This window comes from Sciurus carolinensis, chromosome 1, assembly GCF_902686445.1.
Source record: "Sciurus carolinensis chromosome 1, mSciCar1.2, whole genome shotgun sequence".
Lineage (NCBI taxonomy): Eukaryota > Metazoa > Chordata > Mammalia > Rodentia > Sciuridae > Sciurus > Sciurus carolinensis.
In genome coordinates, this window is record NC_062213.1 from 199,721,373 (window position 1) to 199,744,347 (window position 22,975).

Consider the following 22,975-nt stretch of genomic DNA (forward strand, 5'->3'; position numbering starts at 1 on the left):
CTGGCAAGAGCCAGGCTTGCGACCCAAGTCACTTCCCAGCAGAGCACCGGATTATGAGCCCAACAGGTGTGTCTCTGGGGTTCCTAGGCTTTTCATGTGCTGCCAGGCAGTTCAAATCCCCAAGAGGAGACAGCTTGTCCCGTGCCCAGACACATCCCCCCGCGGGATCTGATAACCACCCTAGGCAGGTTCTGGGACATGGCGGGAGCCAGACCCAGCCTCCTGAGGACTCCGGGGGCTTCTCCAAGAGCCCGCTCTGCTCGGAGGCCGGTGCCGGGCTGTGGGGGGAACCCTGCGCGCATCAGAGATTTTAACTTCACCTTTTGGACGGAAGTTCCCTTAATCAGTCATGAAAAGCAACGTGCTCGAAACTCGACTCGGTTTTAGGAATCAGACTTCCAACTCTGCGCACGTCCTGGGCTACTGTGGAGGGACGTCCCTGGGGCCACTGAGCTGCACAAGCCTGCTTACCCAGTGAGCCAGAACCGAGTTCCAGGTACGACCAAGCCACCCCTCCGGGCCTCCCTTGGCATCCACGGGGGGCTCCAGGACGCCCCCCATGACACTAAATCTGTGGCGGCTCAAGCCCTTGATGCGCGTCCCTGTGTTTGCACAAACCAGGTTAGAGAGTGACACAGGAAAAGTCCACGTGGTCAGTGCGGATGCGAGTCTTCCCCAAGCACCCCTGACCCACCTGCAGGTGTGGAACTTGGGGGCGAGGCCGAGAGCGAGGCTGACCCGTGCAGCCTGGGGTGCAGCGGAGCAGCTCAGAGCCGGCCCGGCCTCCAGGGCACACGCTCCAGAAGGCCACGCTCACTGCCAACGTGTGACTAAACACCTGCTGAGGGGACAAGAGCCCGCCAGCGCTCAGCACGCAGGACCTGGCCACAGAAAGGTGGGGCGCCCACCCTGCCCAGTGTCCACTCACGCCCTGAAAATGGGGTTCCAGGGAAGACGCACGTTGGGGATCTGCTTCGCTCTCCGGTGCTGCTGCCTGACTTCATGCCGGAGGTGGGGAGGGGTCGTAGTCGACTTCACCCCAAGAAGGGCGAGTTCTGGAAGAGGCCATGTCTGCCCCTGAAGGCCAGTCCTGGACAGAGGGGACATTCTGCTGCTTCCCAGCCCCATCCCAACTCGCTCACAGCAGTTCTCACGCAGGGAACGGGGGTCTGCCGCGGAGGCGCACCAGGGGCGAGGGCCCACGTCTCCTCCGCGGGACTTTCAGGAACTTCTGGCCAACGTGGGGTGTTCGGCCTCTGGCAAGCAGCAGGTCCAAGGGCTTCTGGGCGACTGAGGACAGGTCACGCATTTTAAAAGTGGCTTTTCTGATAAACGCCTCCCCCAGAGGATCGGCAGGCGAGCTGAGGGTGGCCGTGGGGAGCCAGGGTGGCTGTGGGCAGCTGCCTCCCTGGACAAGAAGGGCCACGTGCACCTGCCGTGCAGACCAGTAAATGGTCCATGACTCGGAACGACTCCAGACCAGGAAGTGGAGGCCTCCGCCCGCTGGGCTCCTGCCAGGACCCGCCCTGCCAGCCCCATCGGATGTCAGTGCAGTTGGCGTCCCTGACTCCGCCCCTGCCTGCAGGGAGACGCCAGGCCTTCTGACGCGCTGGCCTGACTCAGTGCTCGAGGTTTAGCTAGCGTCCTTGTCCCTCCCGGGTGACAAGGCCCGAGGCCAGCCGTGCCCACCGGGGAGCACTGCACCCAGCCTGCGTGGTGCCTGTGACAGCCCAGGAGCTCAGAATGGAGAGGGTCTGCTGGGCACGGACCCTCTTCCCCAGTGTGACTGCCCAGAGGTGGGGTCACTCAGAACGAGAACCCCCATCTGCGCACGCCTTCAACCTCCCTGCAGACCCGGCGCAGCCTCCTGCTGCTCCGTCCACTCGCAGGTGGCTCCCGGCGCCTCCGGGCAGCCCTCCCACGGGCCCGACTGCCGCGACCCCACGCCCCTCCCCTGGACACCTCCGTCCTCGCTCGGCTGCTGGCCCTGCTTCCCGCTGCACGCTCCCTGGGCACCACCTCTACCTGAGTCCGACTTGCCCACAGGTGGCAGGTCCCACAGGCCCCTTTTGCCACCGCAGGGCAGGGCACTGTCCCCTGCTACCCATGCCTCTCCAGGGTCACCCACCAGTCCAGCTGCAGACACAGGAACAAGAGGCCCCGCTGGAGCCCTCTGCCCGCTCCTCAGCTGCTGAAGGGCGCTGGGTGCGCCAGGCCCAAGCTCTGTCACTTCCTCTTGACCCCAATCCAGGCAGGTGTCCACCGAGGTCAGCAGTGACCTCCATGCTGCGGTCCTCCCTCCTCCCTGTGGACCAGCACTGACCCGCGCTCCTTGACCTCTGGGAGGAGACGCAGGGCCTGGCACCTTCCCGTCCCCTCGCTCACTCCTGGGGTCCCAGTCCCAGGGCTGGGCTCCCCAACTGCCCCGCACTGGGTCCTGCCTCTGGGCCTGCGGCTCGCCCGCCCCACCTCTCCCTCACATCTGAGAGCAGCGGGAACGTAACGCCCCAGGGCTTCACAGGGGCCCCCAAACTGCTGCATCATCCTCAGCTCAGCCCTGGGCCCCGCCACCAGGACCCTCTCTCCAGCAGCCCGCCCTTGACCTTCAGCCAACTTGCGGCCCTCCCCCAGAGGAGCCCAGAACCGCACTGCGCCAGCAACCTGGCCACCGTGGCTGCTCACCGGGCACCACACTTCCTTCCCGACTGGCCTGCTTTGACTCTCGCCCCTCAGTCTGTTCTCGACAGACCAGCAGAGACCCTTAAAAGGCATTTCGGGTCTGCTCCTCCTCTGAAGCCCTCTGACCACTTCAGAGAAGCCCAACCTTCAGAGTGGCTGCAACATCCCACACTGCCAGGCCCGGCTACTCCGTCCCCCAGCCCAGCCCCACTGGGCACACAGAGGTTCCACCTCAGGACCTTTGCACTTGCTATGCCCACACCCATGCTCTCCCTGGGGACCACAGGCCTGCCCACCTCCAAGTCTTTGCTTTCTGACCGGCCGTTGCAACCGGGCACAGTGCCCTTCTCCACACGGCTCTGTTCCCGCTCTACTTCTCTGCAGTGGTGCCCACCCGACACTCCGTCCGTTGTCTGTCACTAGAACGTCACAAGTGAAGAGTCTCCCTCGCTCTCTGCTAGATCCTGCAGTGCCTAGAACCGCACGGGGACCAGCGAGCACAGGCCTCGGCGCCACGCCACTAGTGAGGGAATGCATGCCAGCGTCCATGCCACCCGCTGGACCAGGTCAGGCCACAGGGCATCGTGGAGGACTTCTAGTTTTCAAAGCGACACACTTGGAAAGAGCAACACGCGTGAAGGTCTGTCTGTGCCCTGTCTCCGCCCTGCTCTTCCCCATCTAATTGGGCCACAACTTTCTTTTCCTTGATACTGGGGACTGGCCACAGGGGTGCTCTACCAGAGCCACGTTCCCGGCTCTCCCTATTTTTGAGACAGGGTTTCATTAAGTTTTGGAGGCTGGCCTCGAATGTGGGGGCCTCCTGCTTCAGCCTCCTGAATTACAGGCCTATGCCTCTGCACGGCTGTTGTTCTATAAAGTCTACGCTTTCATTGGTTTGAACAACAGCTATTAAGTCACACAAGCAACAATAAATACAAGTGGCATAAACAGGTCTGAAAACAAACACAAGTGACTTTGCATGCACTTAACCAGGCTGCCAGGAAGCGGAGCACAAGGGCTCTCCCCACGCGCAGCGGCCAGGACTTCGGAGGCCACAAAGAGCGCCCATTAAAATGATGGCTGGGGCTAAACTAGAGCCTCCACTGTGTCCTTCAGCCACGTCGGTGTTCTAACAAAAACTGAGAAGGCTTTCTGGAGCCACCCCACGCCCCAGGCCCTGTGTTCCCAGCCAGTGCTCCCCGGGCAACGAGCCTGCTGGAGAGGCCGGGAGGCCTGCTTCCTGGAGCCGAGCGCCCCGCCTTCGCCCTAGGAGGCGCCGGCTGAACCACCTCCCCGGGCAGCTCTGACGCAGGGGCTGACGGGGAATCGCCGGTGAGCAATCCAGTTGTGGGAACAGCCTGGTTCTGCCAGGTCGAGTGCCTGTGGCACAGCAGAACCAACCAGGGCAGAAGGTCTGGTAAGAAGGGTCCCTTATCTCGACAGAACTGAAGGGCCAGCCAGGAAGGTGCGCCCGAAACACATCAGACCGTAAGCAAAGGAAAAGACCCTGAAATCACAGACCGCAGCGGACGAGGCCAGGAGCCGCGTGACACGCGTCACTCATTCTCCCAAGACAGAACGGAGAAGCCTCAGGTCTGGCTGAGGCCCCTCGGAGACGCTGGCGCAATGAAAATTTCAAAGTCCCATCCCAGAGAAGCCGGCTTAGTAGCTCTGACACTCTAACAGGCCACCCAGGTGACGGCCGCAGGCGGTCCACTGAGCCAGCGTCACCAGGACAACAGGCTGGAGCACAGCTGGAGCACGGCGGGCGGGGCCCCTTCCCAAGCTCAATTAACAGGACCGTCCCCGCTGGGTGAGCACGATGCTCCCGTGCCCCATCACCTGTCCGCACAACCCAGAATGCCACCTTAATCAAGGCCCGACGTTAGCTGGCACCAGCGGGCTCCGCCTGAGACTTCAGACACACCATGGATCGCAGCGGAATCAATGATGGCAGCCACGAGACGCCGTAGCGCAGCACCTGACGCATTACTGAGACGTGTGGAGGAGGCTGTGCCACCCGAGGGCAAAGGCACCACAGGTTCGGTTTCCACTCGCTGGTAAAACTCGAAGTGGCCTGCGTGTGCGTGAAGGCGGCAAGTGCGTGAAACTCTCCCACAGGCCGCGTGGAGCTCGGCCTTCTGAGGAAACTCCAGGGCAGGACCCCAAATCAGGAAGGGAAACCCATCGGCCCTGGGCCAGAAAGATGAGAGCGCACCTACAGGACCAGCCGCTCAAAGCCACCAGCCTGGCCACTCGAAAGCACCAGGCACCAAACGCACGACCTACTCTCACCACAGACTGAAGGGCGGAGGCGGCGGGGAGAAAACCACGCTGCCTGGGGAGCCAAGGCCGCCTCCTGCAGCAGACCCTCACCACCCTCGCACCCCAACTCCTCTCCACGACTCAGTGCTGAACGCACGTTTAGGGGATTCAAAAGGACAGTCCACATTTGTCACGCTGAACGCTCTCCTGTCTAGAGGTCACTGGTATGGCCAGGTCACTACCAGAAAAGAATCAGCAGCGAAGACCTGGCTAGTGAACGGTGGGCAAGCCGCGTCAGGACCCCCGCCCCAGGACTAGCACGCGTGGCCCTGGGGTGGACCCTGGGTGCTCACGGGGCCCCCTCCCTATCCGTACCCGCTGCCTCGCTTCCCACTAAGCAGGTCTGAGGGAGGCCAAGGACACAGATCCCACCATCACTGACCAGGGGACGGCAAGGATGCCGCCCCTCCCAAGGAGAGTGGCATCGCAAGCTCTGGGCCCACCATGTGGTGACACTAAGTCCTGTATGTTGGAACCACCCGAGGGCATCCCTCTCCACAGGGAAGCACTGGACGACGGCTCCCGCGAGCCTTCAAGGAAAGGTGGCCGTATCCAGGGTACAGATTTAAGAAGCGGGAAGGGGGACAGCGAGGTCACAGCAGCAAACACCTGGCGCTGAAGCAGCAGCCCCCCCCGCCTCCCATTCCAAGCAGACCGGGGACATTGCTCCTCTTCTCCAGTGTGAACGGAGCCCCAGAAGCCGCTCCCCGCACAGCTGAAAGCCGCCTGCCACCCGTGTGTGGAAAGAATTCTGTGAAGAGACGTAAAGAGCTGACGCCGGCGGGCCAGGTTCTGTCCACTCCTCCCGACAGCAAGCAGGCGGGTGCAGCTGGCCAAGGCAGGCATGCCAGCCCAGTGTCCCACAGAGGGGCCACTCCTAGGCAGGACGACAGCGTTGGCCTCTTCGAGTCAGCTGGCGTCTCCTGTCCACGAGGGCAGGTAATTCCCAGCCAAGAGTCCCTCCGCTTCCTACAGGAGACGCCACCAGGAGGCAGTGGCAAGGGCCTGAAGGGACGGCCTCCATTCCCCACGCCCGATCAGGGAACGAGTGGCCGAAGACACCCTGGAGACGGACAACCTGGACTGGATTCCCGGCTGCGCCTCTGCGGCCTCAAGCAAACCTTAACGTTCCTTGGCCTGTGTCTCTCCCGGGGTAAAGCTGAGGACCGGCAGTCTCCACAGGGTTGCGGCAAAGGCCACATGCAAAGCCCTTCAGGGAGCGGCTGGTGAGAAATCTCAAGTGTCAGAAACCATTCTCATGCGACTTCAGCGAATCAAAGTCCTGGGGCTGAGTTCTCAAGGCTTTATAGAGCTATGAAATGCTTTCTTCTGAACCTAGGCCTTTTAAAATTTATATTTGGCTCTGAAGTCCAAAACCAAGAGATATAAAAAGCTCTGTGGAGGAGTGACAGAATAAAAATGAAGCATTTTTCTCACTTCAACTTGAAAATGATTTCCTGTCTTCACAGCTCGTTTCTTTACTTCTGATGGGTGCACACGGGGGGGGGGGGGGCTGCCACAGGAAGGGAGCACCTGGGGTCCGTAAATGAACAGCCCCAGCCCCGCTGAGACACAGCAAAGCCCCTGGTGTCACTGGTGGTGGCAGCAGCAGTCACAGGTAGGGAACAGACGAGGTGGGAATGTTCTGGCCATAGCACCCAGGCTCCTGTGAGATCTCACACACAGCACATCCTTAGAAGAACCAGCCTCGACTTCTCCCCAGACCCCAATGGGATTCAAGAGAACAGCTCTGAGTAACACTAACTGACAGCAGCTCGTGGTGATGGCACTTGGGACGTGGGCCGCATCGGTGGTCTTTTCAGGTGTGATCTGTTGTCCTTACAGTGACCTTCTGTGGTGACCACCCCAATTCACATAAAGAAAACCAGGTCTAGAGAGGTGAAGTCACTTGCGGAGGTCAAGGTTCCAGGGTGAGTATGAGATACAGCCAGAATTCAAGTATTTTATTCAACAAACATTTACTGAGCAACTACTGCCTGCCAGGCACCGTGCCAGATGGTGGAAGCACAGCCCTAATTCACGGAGGGAGACCTGCCGTAGACAGACGTGAATCCCAACAGAATGCACAGCAGGCTTGAGCACCGTGCAGAACTCCAGGGCGGAGTAAGGACAGGAAATAAGGAGGGTTGTGACCACATTCAGTCTCCATGAAGCAAACCTCCCTCAGGGCCTTTGAACAGTACGAGCAGCTTCTGCAGGAGCCTCCTCCAAAGGTTCCGCGGCGGTCACCTCCATCCAAGCTCATCACCCACGTCCTGCCCCGCACTGGGGTGGATGACCAAAGCCTCGCAGCTGCTCACCGGCACCTTCTGAAGTTCACTGCTGTGAGCACTTAAGTGCCTGACGCTGAGCAGCATCAGTGGTCACTGCCAGCGCCAGCCAGGACACAGAGCCAGCCTGGCCACCAGTCACCGAATACCTCCTAGGAAAACAGCGCCTCCTAACAGCCGGGCGTGGGGGTGATCCACTGCAGACCAGGAGGACTGTTTTGAAGGGGACCCAGGGAGCGAAAGCCCAGACCAGTAGTTCAAAGCCAAGGCTAAGTCCCGCTGCCACCCTCAGCCACAAGACTGCACTCCGGAGTGACATTAGCCTCAGTCTGCGTGTGAGGCCAGGAGAGCCGGTAGGTGCTCCAGAACCCACACCAACCAGGTGGCTTTCATGCTGCAGCTGAGTGCAGGGGTGCTGGGATCAGGTGCAGGCCTGGGGTTCCCCCTTGCCGCCATGACATAGCTCCTCTGATGTGATTTATCTGTAAATGAGAACACTAGCCCCTTCAGGTGGGGAACATCTCAGAACTAGTTAAGCCACGTGACGCACTCAATAGAGCCCCTCCCTCAACTCCCTTCGCAGAGACCGGCTGCGTCCTGAGTGTCTGCTCAACGTCCCCGTACACGGGGCTGCCCTCTGGCCACAGTTCATCAGTCTGTGCACAGCCCAACACCCAGCAATCCAGGGTGACGATGTGAGGCTGTTTTCTGAATGGCTGACCGACTGAATCACTACAGGGGAATGTGCCCGAATTCACAAATCCAATAATAGCTTGGAAATAGAAGCCATCTGAAAAAGCTCCTACACTCTAGCTGGGCTGGCAAGGACTGGATGTGATTCTAAAAAGCGAGTGGGAAGAGAATGTTACTGCAAGGGAAATTGAGCCCATATGAGTTTTAAATAACTTCATTCCAATAAGAATATTAAAATATTATAATTTGGCAAAATTAAGTACTAAAAAATCCAATTACTTTAAATTGAAATTCTACATTAAAAAATAAAATCGCTACAACTGTATCCTACGGCCTAAGTACCCTTTCATTATTCACCTACCTGTGCAGCAAATTCCAGGTCTTTTTAAAACGAGTCCTGTTTAAAATTTACATTTCGATTTAATGCTAATCCTCAATAGCTATCTAAGTGGAATTCTAGATTATACAGAAACTCCTGTCTCAACACTGATATGAAAGTGTTCTTAGCTTAAATAGGTTCCTGCTCAGAATGCAAACTGTCCTTTAAAATCCAAAGACCCTGCCATTACCTAGTGACACTTCAGTTCTTGCCCCGCTCACTGAGTTACTTGGCAGCACCTGCGAGGGGCATTCAGAAACATGGCTTCCTGCTACAGTCAGCTGGACACGGACAGGCACACTGAGGCAGCAATGTCTTCCAAGAAATGTTCATCTGCAACTTCTGGCTGAATTTCCTATCACTTCCTATCAGCAAGAGTTGAAAAGAAATCCAGCTGGCACAAGCGAGGTAGAAAACGCAAGCTGTAAAAACCCCACTCCCCCACGGCCAACGGGTTCATTCTAATAAAGTAATTCCAAGCCCCTTTTATCAGCTCACAATTGAACGTAATTTCTGCAACAGCAGCAAGTAATTTAACGCAGTCATGATGGTTTTTCCATTTCTTAGTCTTAATCCAGAAGCCTATATACCCACTCCAAGTCCTAACCCTCCAATTTGAAAACAACTTACTGGGCAGATGTTTTATCGCACCCAAGGCACTACTTGCTGAGGTGGAAGGTGGGCCCGATCGGCCTTGTTCTGGATTACGACTCAACAGGTCACATGTCTCTAGCAGAACCTGGGACTCATGACGACTCCCAGCTGCCTTCTCTGAATCACTTTCAAGACCAAAGGGCAACGTGACAACAAGCTTGATTTCTGCTGAACAGTCGAACTACTGATGAGGGAGAGGCTCTAAAAGCCAGTGTGACTGACCTGAGCCAGCTGACCTGAGAGGGGAGCAGAGGCCTAGTCCACTACGAGGAGGGAAACTGGACAGGAGTCTGCCTCCTGCAGCCCCTAACGGGCAGCATCCCCGAGCAGGGAGACAACCGCACCCACAGCACAACCACCCCGCTCCGTTCTGAATGTCGCAAAAGCCTTTAATTGAGAAGATATGGAGGCCTGTATTCTGCAATTAGAAAAAACCAAACTTGAAAAACCTACACTGGTCAACAGGAGAGCATGGCCTGGAAGCAGTTCAGAGCTCAACGTGCACCTGAGCGCTGTGGGTGCCCTGGGCAGTTCCACGTCTGCTCCCTGCCTGCAGATGACACCAGCCTCATGGGGTATCGGTCAAGAGTCAAGTGTTAAAAATGCTTAACAGAATCAAACATGCAGCAAGCACACAAAAGCCGTGTTAAATTCACTCAAAATCTCCTCAGATCGTTCCCAACAACCCCAGAGAAGGAAGGAGCACAAGAGGGGTCAGCAGGGGAAGAAGTGAGTGAACCAGGGCAGGTGGGGGTGAACAGCGAGCCTGGGGCGTAGGCTCGAGACCAACCCAGGGGACTTTACATTTTCCTTCCCTACATCACACCTACTCACAAATCTCAAATTTTGTTCCTTTTCTTTTTGACACTGAATGTTTTGTCTCGAATTTTAATAGTAACACAGATGTCGTTTCCCTCAGTAATCTGGATCTCATCTCTATTATTTGTATTTCACAGCACTGTGTACCTCAGATCCTGCCAGCAGGGTGAACCCTGCAGCAAGAAAGGTCAAAAAGCCCCAGAGGAGCCGGGGGAGGTGGGACACGCCTGTAACCCCAGCGGCTCAAGAGGCTGAGTCTGGAGGTTCGTAAGTTCAAAGCCAACCTCAGCAAAAGCGAGGTGCTGAGCAACTCAGTGAGACCCTGTCTCTAAATAAAATACAAAACAGGCTGAGGATGTGGCTCATTGGCTGAGTGCCTGAGTTCAATCCCCAGTGCCCCCACCACCGCCACCCCAGAAAAGCACCAGAGGTGGTGCCCAAGAGGCGCCAACCATGGCGTGAATAAGCCAAGCAGCAGCTGCACGACAGGCCCTGTAGCTTTCCCCTCAGGCCCGCCCCCTTCTTGCCACAGTGCACACTGTCCCAAGCCCCACGACCCTCAGAAAGCAAGAACAACAGTAGCGCCCGCTCTGCGGGTGGACATGAGGACGACATGGCACTGTGAGGCTCAAAGGGGAACAACGAACACCCCAGCAATTAAGACTGCTCGTATTATCCTTCCAATGTGAATCCAGAAACGTGGACACCGGAATCTTTCAGAGCCTTTAAAGCAGACTACCCAGCCCCTGTTCCCAAGTCATCTAAATAGTCCAATTTTAAACACCTGAAACTAGTAGCTGGGACACGCTTTCCAGGTGAGGCTGCAAACGCACTGGGCGAGGGACAGGGCCGCGGCTCCGCGTCTTTCTAAGCCTCTGAGAGTGGCCTGTGCAGACTCAACACACACCCTTAGCAGTGCTTTACCACAACATTCATGGAGAGCCGATCCTGACGCGGTGGCCCAGGGGCTGCTGGGCCTGCGAGGTGGACAGGGAGCAGCAGATCTTCCTCGACCAGCAGCCAAGTCCTCAGCGCACTGTGAGGTGGCCTGCGTGCTCGTGTCACCTACCTGTGCTCCAATCCATCCTCAAGGTCAACTACGCTATAGATAGTTTATGGCTGGGTCAATCTATTCAAAGTGAGCTTCAACGTCAAATCAAAATCCGCATAAACCAAATGTTAAATGCATCCAAAGAGCCATTATTTTAGTGTCACTTTGACTTAAGTATCGTGGGTCTGCAGTCCTGTAGACGTCCCCCATCAGACACAAAGAAAGCATCTTCCCAACCACCTAGCTTTGGGGACTGTGACAAAGTGGGGAGACTTCAAATATGAAGCATCAAAAAGGGGGAAAGGACACCAGGCAACCGTAAGCTCAGAGGCTGGGATTTTGTCCACTTTGTCCACAGACACATCCTAAGTACCTCAAATACAGCCTGGCCTTATAAATAATCAACGGCCAGAAAGGGCCTTCACCCCGGCTGACGCCCCGCCACAGACAGGGCTTCACCAATGGCGCAGGGACAGCCGGTGCTTTCAAACGAGGGCAGTGCCGGAGGCTTCAGCTCTCAGCCTTCTAAGGAGGGAAAGAGCTCAACCCTACGAGGACGGAAAGCAACCCAAATGGGGCAGAGGTTCTTCCTGGTCGGAGCCGGTACCTTCGCGGGAACTCCTCCAGGGAGGACGCGGCCTCACTCCTGAGCTCGCAGGCACCGCCATCAGTCAGGGGCACCGCGGCCAACAAGAGAGCCAGGCCACAGTCTAGCTGGGGCGGACAGCACCTGAATCCAGTGAGCACCCGAAGACCACCTAGCTCCCTGCCCGTCCTCTGCACGCAGCAAGGAGAACTCTCCCCATGCTAACCCACCAGCGCGGGCTTGTCCTGTGCCCGCCGAGTGAAGGCCCAGGGACGGAATGGCAAGCAGATGGGCCGCGGAAGTCAGGCCTGCCTCCCACAGGAGTGCGCTCCGCCTCCACGCTCTGCGAGCTCAGCGTGTAAAACTAACACTGAAGAAGAACGTCCCCAGCTGCCGCCAAGCTCCCCGCACTGGGTTCTTCCACCGTCAGCAGCGGGCCAGAGAGGCCGAGGGAAGCGGGCATGCCTGCACCGCAGACCCCAGAGGAGGAAGGCGAGGGCGGCAGAGCGAGGTGCACCTCCAGCCACTCTTCATCTGCAGAGAACAGCGCTCGGAAGGAATGGTCACCACGAGTGTCATCACGTCTTCTGCTCATTCTCAGGAGAGCCATAAAAAGAAAGCAACCCACAACTAAACTGTCGGCAAGCGTCGAGGAAACTACCACCCCATGCAAGAAATCCTTTATGTCACGCTTACCAAATCAAGTTCACAGGGCACCTCCTGGCACCACCAGCCTACTGTGCGTCTACCCTCTAGACAGGATATGACAACTAGAGTTACAAATGTCCAGCTAATGCCAGGCAGAAACAGGTGAGGAGAGGCCCCTCGACCACACTGCCTGTTAAAGAGCGGTCCTCTCAGCACCTTCCTCTTCCCTCTCACGAGTTCCCAATTATGTACAAAATGCAGTCCTTCCACAAGTTTTTAGAAAGCTTTTATTGGTTACAATGATATAAAATGTACCATTCAAAGTCTTCCCTATTTATTAAAGTGTTTGCAGTAATGGCATAAAAAAATCTTTTTTATACATCTGTCAAGCCAATGATATATTCCATGCTAGAGGGGGAAAGTATCAAACAGCAGTCTTGTTTATAATTAATTCCTCTCTCTCTCTCTCTCTCTCGCTCTCACTCTTTCTCAAGGCTACATCGGTTAAAATCAAGGAACAACCCCTTTTGTATGTCAAATTGTAAATTTTAATGTTTTCATTAGAATAGTCTTTTATAGCACTCTCCAACAAGAAGCAATAAAATAACTAACAGCAAACTTCATACAGGAACACTCCAGATTAACAATGCAAACAAAAATGCAAAATGTAAATCACATATAGTACAATTGAAGCGTCCAAAACAATTTAAATAATTTTAAATATTTTATTTTTAAACTGCTACAAATGCTTTATACAATATTTCAACATAAAGTCCCCATAACAGAAATGTAACAAAATGGGAATGATAGTGAAAGGGTTAAAGTGGCACAAACTCACTAAACAAGTATTAAACTACAAATTTTAAGAGGTAGATTACTTTTAAAGTTGAGAACAAAAAACAGTGTGAATAAAATCTAGCCATTTTCCACCAACTCAGTCATTAATTTGGGAGAAGGCATAAAAACAAATGGAGAAATGATACTCACGGACTTCGGCAGAGGCCAATTTGTTGTTTTTAATCTCTATTAGAGACTGCAGTGTGAAACCTGGCATGTAAATTCATTTATGCTTACGTGTAGACACACATCTATGCAGGCCTGGATGCCTCTGTGCATGGACATATTGCTACATAGTCTCTCATAATATCATAGTTATAAATTAGTGCCAGATAACCATCTGAGAGGATAATGTCCACCTGGATATATAAACATGACACTGTAAGAAGCATAAAAAGAGTCCATACCCAATCTGGTTTCCTCTCGGTTACGCTGGCAATCTGCTTGTGATTTTAAAAAAAGGGGGTTGAGGGGTAAGAGATCAGCTAAATGCCTCTCTCTGTCTACGATTCATTTAGAAGAAAGGCATCAAGAGCTGGTGTGTAGGAAAAGTTTTAAAATGAGTGCATCTGAATCTGTCATCCCTGAAATCTACAATAAACTACTGATAAAACAGAGAACTTGCTTTGCAAGGTTAAGTTCAAATCATTCCCTTCTCTGCTATGTGCCAAAATCAAGGGCCACACTCACATCTGAGTTACAGTCCCATGACGAGGAGCCAGTTCATCTAGCCCGTCTTACAGGGCCCTTCTCTTTGGATCTCAGTCACCCAGGAGCCCAGCACACACACTGGGCACCACTGAAGGAGCAGATGCCTGACTCTAACCAGGGCAACAAGCCAGCCGGCAATCAGCTGGATTTTTGAGTCAGCTTCAACTGGTCTTGCAAGCTTGGTAGATTTCGTATCCTTGGCCGTAGTGCTTATCCTAAGTTGAGCATGCAATATCTTTTAGTCAATTAAGGTTTGTTTTGTTTGGGGGACTTTTCTACAGGAAGTTCCTAGAAAATAAGAAAACTGAAGATAAATGACAACATAACATAACCTTGTATGAATTGACCATGTTAAAGAAAAAGGTGAGGAGACCGTAAGACAAATGTTATCAAGACAAACACACAAATGACTCTGAAGGTATTCAGGAACTCGGGTGTCCTATCCAAAGTTACATGCTAGGACAACTGCCAGTCAGGACCGTTTCGGAGTGGTACAGCAGAAATAGAGATGGGAGAGATTTGACTCAGTTCACTATAAATGGGAAAACTTGGCCTGGAATTTTATTTTGCTTCTGTGATCATGATGTTTTTCTGGACTGGCTGCAACGGGAACTCAGTATCAAAAGAAAACTGTTGCTCTACAGGACTGTTAAAAAAATGTCCAAACTCTTTGGGCAAAAATGGGTGAGAGGTGAATAGGAAAATGGACCCCTTTCTTTCTCTCAGTGTCTTACTAGAGCTGTGGAACTAAACCCAACACCAGGTCTGAATTCAGTGTCCCCAAGAAGCCCAAGGCAGGCTGTGACTGAACTCAGGGTGGGCCACGGCATTAAGGAAGAGCGGGACCAGAGGCTGAACGATGGGGGCATCACACTCTTTTCCTACTCTGTCCCAAGGAAAGGATTTGGAACCCATGGCTTCTTTACCACCTGAAAGGCACAACAGCTGGTGCTCCATGAAGTGACCAACAAACTGCCAACTCCTGAGGGCTACATGAAGAACCCAGCTACGTTCACGCGGTCAGTGGCAAGCGCACACTTGAAAGACCACGGAGCCCTCGACCGGCTCTCCCGTGTGAATCTGCGCAAGTGCCGGGGCGCTGTGAAGCAAGACAGGAAGAGGACACCGCCAGCTCTGAAGGACCCCGAGGGCGCAGCAGTGAAAGGAAAGCAGACCCACCGAGAACAGCGAAGGCGAGCACCTCTCCACGCGTGACAGAGGCCCGGCATCACGGAACCACCTCTAAACAAAATCCAGAAGCAACGATACACTAAAACAGGAAGACGGTAAGGAAGTGCAACCACCTCTTCTCAATGTAGTACAATAAGCATGCACTGGGGACAAGAGATCCCCTGGAGAAGTCCTAAGTGAGACTCAATGGCAATCGCATACACATGCCCCAAGTCTGAATTTAGGAATTCCAGTACCTCTGAGGTATGGCGGAGACCAAAATAAACTCTCTGAAAAAAAGAGCCACTCCTGTATCCAGATATTCAAAATCTGATGATCTGTTGAACATGTGTTTTTTAATTTCCAAAGGCACGTCACAAGATTATGGTCACTTGGTAAGCACCCTGGATAACCCCTGGTCCTGCAGACACGTCCACTGCGCAGTTCCAGCTACTCACAAGAGGTAGGAACAGCTACCGGGGATGCCTGCTGCTACTATCTACCAGTTAAGGCAACACCAATGTTTTCTTATCTGATTCTCTGTGCTTCCTTTTAGGACAAACTTCACTCCAGCAATGTAACCCTGTCAGCTACCAAACAAAGCAAAATGATTTAATTAACTGGAGGAGAGAAGAGAAAATCACCTTTTAAGTCACTTAAGGTCCTTTAGAGGTAATGAAGCTAATGGCAAAATTGACAAACTTCACAAATGCACAGTTACTCAGAGGGCTTTTCTTTAGAGTATTTAATTCTTTCTCAAATCAACTTTATTCCTGAACTGTATAAATGGGTCCCAGTACAAAGTGACAATTATTTTAGATATTATCAGAGACAAAAAGGGTACATCTGGAAGGAGTTTCTTGAGTAAACTCTGTGAAAATGATGTCATATTTTGGTAAAACACCAACTTTAAAAGGACTCATTCTGACAACATCTTCTTGGTGTGGAACTGCTAGGACACCCTAGATGCACGACCAGAGGGAGGCGCTCCGAGGGCTGAGGGTGCTTGCTCTCACCAGGGCTAACTTCCACTAAGCCACGGCCATAGACCACACGCTAATCACATCTACAGCAACTGAATAGTTAACATTTATGAAGTAGGTTTTGAAAACTCTGATCCTTTAATCCTACAGTAAATCATTCAAATCATTCTGGGCTACTGACCTCTCTACATCTTTATTTAGCCACGATTTAAGGCACACAGGCTCGAAGAATCCTACCTGATCAATTAAGCAGTGACAACAGGCCTTTTGTTTCCTTATGATCTCTCCAGAACAGCAATCACTCCACAATTATCCTTTATTTGCTTAAACACCAAAGACACCAAAGAATTTCCAGACACTAAAAACTACAGCCATGAAAGCCCAGAGTTGGGTCAGGCTGCATACTCTAAGCCAAGGCTAACAAGTATTTGTATAAATGCCAGTCAATGACAATGACCTCAAGGAAACTGACCTGAAGGCATTATTTGTGAGACAGCAGAAATTCCAAGAATGCATATCAACTCAGGTTAAGTGACTCAGAAAACCTGAGAAATCAATGTAACAAAACCAACAACGGCCCTATCTCCTCATCTGTCACTGAGAGCAGGGCTTAACTTGCGGAGGACATGGAGTAGGCAGACATGTCACTACAAATCTCAGATGAAGCACTACCGGGGCATGGGGCGCTGACGGATGAAGCTCACTTGCGGGGCACCATGCTCGCCTGAAAGAACCTCAAGGTTCTGCCTCCCTGTCGCTCCAAGCACCCACTCCAGCTCTTCCTTCCCTTTGGAACCTGGCTTGCTTACCACACTAGGGCTGAAAGGGGGCATTGGGGAAGTGGGAGCACAAGGCATTTTTAAGAAGCATGGTGCTGTTTTGACCACTGTGGCAAGTTCTGAAAATTCAAACACTGGCAGTAAAAGCATAGATAACAAAAGCTGTCCAAGTTATCATTGCTCACGTCACAGAACTGCTGAGCAAGACTGCAAGGTGGTTTGCTAATGAACTCATGATCCACCTTAGCCTACAAAATGATCTACGGTCAGGGAATAATAAAGTGATGCTGAGATATTACCCAAGATATGAAGGAAGTTTGAGAGAACTTCATCTTTTCACATAGGGAACTTTTGAGAGCTTCTCCGTGGTTTCAAATTCAATTCATACCTGGCCCTATTAAAGAAATGGTACCACTTTGTGAGTCTGAAAGGAAAACTAATTATTCCTCTCTACGGTGGCCAGAGCAGTGGCCCTATACGCCTACAGTTTACTTGACAGTTATTTCTTCTAAGTGCTCGGGTCAAAATTTTATAGGAAAAGAAAACAAAAACAAAACCCCACGGGCCAGCCCACTGTTCTGCAGCCCTCACCGCCGGAGCGAGCTTACCTGAAGTCCTTCAGCTCCTGCCTGGCGCTGCCGTCCTCTCTCCTGCTCTCACTCAGGTCAGCGGCAGCTGCCAGCTGAAGGCTTCGGGTGATCGGCCCCCCACTCCGTTCTCTAGATTTTACATTGAACCGGTCCGTTCTTTTCTTACTTGCCAAATTGGGCTTGCTTTGTAAAACGGCTTTGCTTTTTTGTACCCTAACATGCAGGCTCCGAGAGGTTTTACTCGAGAGCTGAGCAGAATGGTTCTTGGCCACAGCTTTGGGTTTTTTCCCCTCCACATGAGTGATTTTGGCCATTCTTATAGGGCTGGAGTTCCTTAAAGATGAGGAGCTTGGTTTTTTGGACTTGACCGAAGCCGTGAATTTGACATTCTGCCTGGACCGGAAGGATGAGGAGGGCAGCGGAGACTGCGAGGGGCCTGAGCTGCGAGCCCGGGTCTTGCCCAGGGGTGCCTGCGTGCTCTGCATCTTAATCTCAGCATCCGCCGTCCGTCTTCGGTGGCTACTGCTGGTGTGTCTGTCGCTACTTGCAGGTGATGACGAGTGTCCGCCCTTCTTGGATGAATGAGAAACTTTTTTTTTGGAAGGAGAGAGGGGTTTCTTGGGGCAGCTGAAGGCGGCATGCTTGTTGAGGCTGCCGATGTAGGTGAACTCCCGGCTGCAGTAGGGGCAGACGTGGGAGGACGAGGCCGCGGAGCTCCTCAAGTCGGCCCTCTGTTTTGCAGATTTGTTTTTTTGAAGGATTGCTTTCTGTACAAGTTGGTTTTTTTTCTTCAATGCATTTAATTTGAGCTTATTTGGCGACATCTTGCTGAGTTCAACACTGAAGCTCAGTCTTTTGGGCTGTCCCATTCGCCGGAAGGCATTCTTTCCAGAGTTGTCTAAGACCACCACTCCATTTTTGGGCTGCACAGTTTGTTTCAGAGGTACTGGATTTTTTTTCGGAGTATACCTCTTCTTGTCACTTGCAGAAGCGCATGCCAAGATATGTTTGTGTAACTCAGGCATGTTGTCAACACCTTTCCCACATTTTGTGCAGCGAATGGCAGTAGTAAAAGTCTGTGGAATATTGTGGGTAGTGAAATTTGTGGCCGTCACACCAATACCCATGGGGTTGCGGTGATGGTACTGGAATGGAGGTGGTTTAAAGCTTGGGTAATGCTGATTAAGACCCAATCGAACATCCGGATCTTTTGTCTTTATTCCAGAAGCCATTATTTTTATGGTGGTATAAAGCTCTTCAGAGGAATCATTTAATTCCTCCTCTTCTTTGGAAGTTTCCAAAGGGTCTTCCGGCAAGCCCTGCATATGCTCCATGTGGGCCTTGCTGGGATCTGTGAAGTTCTGGGGCCTCAGTGTCCCACTCTCAAACTCATGGTGTGTACACACCTCGTCTGGGTGGAGATCTCGCTGGTGCTGCTGCAAATTGCACAAGAAAGCAAATTCTTTTTTACAAACAGAACACACAAAGATATTCCCAACTCCATGAAGCAAAAAGCGATGCTCTGACAAATCCATTTTATCCTTAAAAAGCTGCACACAAAATTCACATTTGAAGGGCCATTCTTCAGCATGAATAGATAAATGTTTGGTTAGATCTTTAATGGAAAGAAAAGGTGATTCACAGACATTGCAAATAAAGTTTTTGCTGAATGTTTCCTGAACAGCATCCTGTTCAACTGCAGACTGGGGCTCTTCCCTGGCTTTCAGACCTTCATCCTCTGGTTCCTCCTGTTTGAAAGTTATTGCAGGGAGAGAAGCCTCCAGATTATCGCCAGAGGAAACAACAGATGACACTGCTGAGAGAGGGGGTGGTGACGGGGATGAGGAGGAAGATGAAGAGGAGAATGAAGAAGAGGAAGAGGAGGAAGAAGAGGAAGAGGAGGAGGGGGAGGAGGAGGAGGAGGAGGAGGAGGAGGAAGAAAGTGTTGGAGGCCCAGGTGAAGCAGCAGACATGAGCTGCTCCACAGGAGGAATGGGAGAGGGTGAGGGGGACACGGTGGGGGAGAGAATTGGAAGAGGAGACTGGGCAGTGGCATTCGAGAGTGGAGAGGGACACGGGTGAGGAGATGCACTGGAAGAAGGGGCAGGGAGAGGGACGGTTGGAAGGAGGGGAGGGGGCGGAGTGGCTACAGTTAACACAGGAGGGCAGGGTGGAGGGGAAGAGGGATCTGTGGGGATCAGGAGAGGAGGCAGCTGACCGGAAGACGAGGACGATGTCTGGAGGGGAGGTGATGAAGGACAAACTTCAGGGGCCGACTCGATGGCAGGGGCAGAGAAACCAGAGTCAGGAACCAGGTCAGGATCTGGCTGGGCGTCTAGAGATTTACAAGGGCTTGGGCTCCTGGTCACATCAGGGGTACTTTCTACAGGTAAATCAATGCCATTGTATTCATTGAGAAGAACCTTCTGGAGCATGCAGGTGGTTGGCTTCTTCTTCTTCACAGCGCCGCAGGTCAGCTGCGCTGAATGGTGTTCTTTCAGCTCCCTGCCTTCAGAGTCACTCCCAGGCTTTCTATGCACACTGAGATCCAACACGGATTCCCACTGGACTGAAGATTTGCCTGAACCCTCAGCCTTCTGCTTGACACCGCTGGATAAATCCAAAGGCTGCTGGTTGCACACGTTGCTGAAAGTAGAACCAGCTGCCCACTCTTTCGATATTTTGTATTCATCAAAGCAAGGAGGGCTCCCAGTTTCTTTCTCATCTCTCCCCGACAAACTCCATGCTGGTGAGTCACTGCGACTTTCTAATTTGGGCTTCTTGGAAGTTAGGACTGCATCTGTCCACGCTGCTTTCCCATCACTTGGTTTCCCAAAGTCCCGAAGGGCAGGGCTGTGCTGAGGAGAACTGGGCGGAGAGCTGGTCCGTCTCTTAAACCTACTGGAGGTCACAGGTAACATGGATGCAGGAGTGGACACGCACACGGGACCTAACTTTGGGATTTCAGCTGATGAAATCCCTGCAGGAGGAGTTAGCTTGTCTTGGGTTTGAAGAAGCTGCTTGAGCTTCGATGACAAATAAACATTCTTCTCTTTATGGAAAGACACAGCCTCAGTCGTTGAGACGCTAAGAGGCAGACTCAAGGAACAGGAGGGCGCCGCAGGCTCAGAGTCCGTTTCAGCTTTAATCTGGGGCAGCGCAGGTGGACTGGCAGTCCTCCGTCTCTTGGACTCACCGTTTGTGCCACTGGACGGCTCTTTAGGAAGCTCATCTGTTACAGTGACCTGTGTGGTCTTTATACTTTGAGTGATTTCCACTGTAACTGGAGTGAGCAGACAATTTATGCCGTACAAGTCTGCCGAACTGGATTCCATCTCAACCACGTCACAGTTACTCGTGCTGTTGTTGGTCTGAATTTTACCATCAATATAGTAATTTAAGTTTTCAGAGATATTGCTAGAAATGTCCATGATGTACACGTCATCTGCTTCCCCTTCCTCCTCTGGCTCTGTGCTTGGTACATAGACATTCTGGGCGGGCGGGGCCTGCTCTGCAGGGGGCTGTGGCTCTTCAAGGAGGCCTCCTTTTCGGCGCACACCTTTGGGAATCAGGTGGCGTTCATGAACTCTGCGCTGATGCCGTCTCATATTGGTATGAGTTCCGAAAACCTTTTTACAATATTTGCATGGATGAAGTTCTTTAACTTCCCCGTTCTCTTCTACAACAGAAGAATTTCCTGTTTCTTGGGAAGCTTTCTCTGAGTTCAGAATCAGACAGTCTTGCCCAAGATGCGGAGGATTCAATTCATCTTTAGGAGTGACACTGTCTCCAGAAACTTTGCTATCAGACAGGTCCTCCGATGGCTGTAGTGTCAGGCTGGATTTTCGCTTTAACCCAGCTTCATGGCGACGCTCATGTCGCCTCCTGTTAATCTGCGTGCCAAAGGCTTTCCCACAGTACTTGCACTTGAAAGCATGGTTCACTGTTGACATGTGGATGTGCATGTGACGCTCAAGGCCCTGCTTGGTGGTGAACTTCCTTTCACAGTGCTGACATGGAAACATAAATGTTTCAAACACCTCACCGTTGGCCTCTTCTTTAGTTTTGGGAATCTGGACAACAGGTGTCCCTTCCGGGGAGTCTTCGGGAGTTTCTTCTGAAATGCTTTTTGGTTCTTCTAACAAATCCTCTGGCTTCTCGTCACACCGGATCTCCGGCTCTTTCACAGAGCTTTCATTCGGCACGTCGCCTTCTTCCTCCCCGTCTTCCTCTAAGTCTTCGTCGTCCTCTTCTTCCTCCTCTTCCTCTTCCTCTTCATCCAGATCATTCACCTCAAAATCTGTGGCTTCTCGTTTTCCATCGGGCTCTGGCTGCGGGTCGTGGGCAGCAGGGGAGGTCAGCAGTTCTGGTGGTGTATCCTGGCTGAGCCCTTCCTGGAGAAGGGCTGGCTGCTCAGGGGCTGCAGCTGGATGCCTCTCTTCTTCTTTGGGACCTGGAAAGTGCGCAGAAGCAGAAGCACAGAGGTGAGGGCAAAACTAGCCACTCTCTAATCCAGTCCTATGATTTCAGTCATTTCTCTTACTGCCTAATGTATAACAACAAATTAACTTCCAATTTCTGTACTTCATTTAATCCATTTCATTCATTCAACAAATATTTACAGAGACTCTGCCCAAGTGACATTCTGGGCACACAGCAGATGAGAATGCCCACATGGCATTTAATTTTCTGCATTTAGTTACGTGAATATGACTCCCCTTACAGAAATACAATGCTTACAATTATGTTAGAATTGCCAAGATTAATTTTCAGAAATTATAAATTCCAATTTCTCATGATTACATACTGAAACAAGAAATTGCTGAACATATCACCAGGTTAGATTCTTGACAGTGTGTCTGGACTAGATGATCCCCTCTCTCCTCTGACAAAAACTATGTATTTAGAAAGTAGAACACCATTCAGAATTGTGTCAGAAGTTTTTCAAGTCACGAAAATGCTGGAGATCACTTTTCTAAACCTGATTGATTATTAAATAAGGAGTATGTCACTGAAGGAAACAGAGCTCAACCTGTGGTACGTGGGAGACAGTCACTCACTTGTAAGGTACAGCTGGGCAAGAGACCTAAAGAAAATAAGCCATGCAAATATTTAAGGGAGAAAAGCCCTCCGGATGGAAGAAACAATAACTACATAACCTCCAAGAAAAGATCACACTAAAGGAAGTCAGCAAGGCCACCCTGACACAGAGGAGGAAGGGTGAGGGAAGGTGGTACGAAGTGGTCAGGCTCTGGATATGTATTTTAGAAATGTGCTTGTTGACTGGCTGTGGTGAGACAGGAGCCAAGGAGGATGGCACAAAACTAACAATCCCATTCACCCAACTGCAGAAGACAGAGCGAGTCTGGTCTGTGCACATGTTGGGGGCTGTGGAAGACCGGGGAAGTGCTCACTTTGGGTGTGCTTACTTTTTAAGGTACCAAGGTAGATGTCCCAGTGAAGACATTAACCAGATAGTTTTCCGTAAATCCTGAGTTCAACAAATCCTGAATCTAGGAACTGTCCAAGTCCTCAAGGTAGAAGAAGTAGTTAAGAGTAATAGACTGGATGAAGTCACCTAGAAAGTTAGATGCAGACAGAAGGGAGAAGAGAATTGTGTCCCAGATGACTCCAGTACTGAGAGGCCAGTTGGCATCTGGAGAATCAAGTGTGACCCTTGCGCCAAGTAATGTGTTTCAAGAAGAGAACGATCAGCCGAGTCCAGCACCACTGATGGGCTGGGCAAGATGAGGACCAGGAGCAGATAATCCATTGGCCAT

General features: G+C 52.1%; 1 protein-coding gene across 9 annotated transcripts in view; it reads right to left on the reverse strand.

Moving 5' to 3' along the window:
- Window positions 1-22,975, reverse strand: part of Prdm2 (PR/SET domain 2) — a 117,604-nt gene that overhangs the window by 12,635 nt on the left and 81,994 nt on the right. For 7 of the 9 annotated variants that reach the window (XM_047542842.1, XM_047542884.1, XM_047542849.1 and 4 more), the window contains one exon: window positions 17,214-21,648. In XM_047542842.1, the coding sequence (XP_047398798.1) occupies window positions 17,214-21,648 (4,435 nt within the window). Of the gene's footprint in view, window positions 1-12,421; window positions 13,962-16,904; window positions 17,000-17,213; window positions 21,649-22,975 lie in introns of those variants that run through there. The other 2 variants (XM_047542858.1, XM_047542866.1) reach the window with 2 other exon arrangements.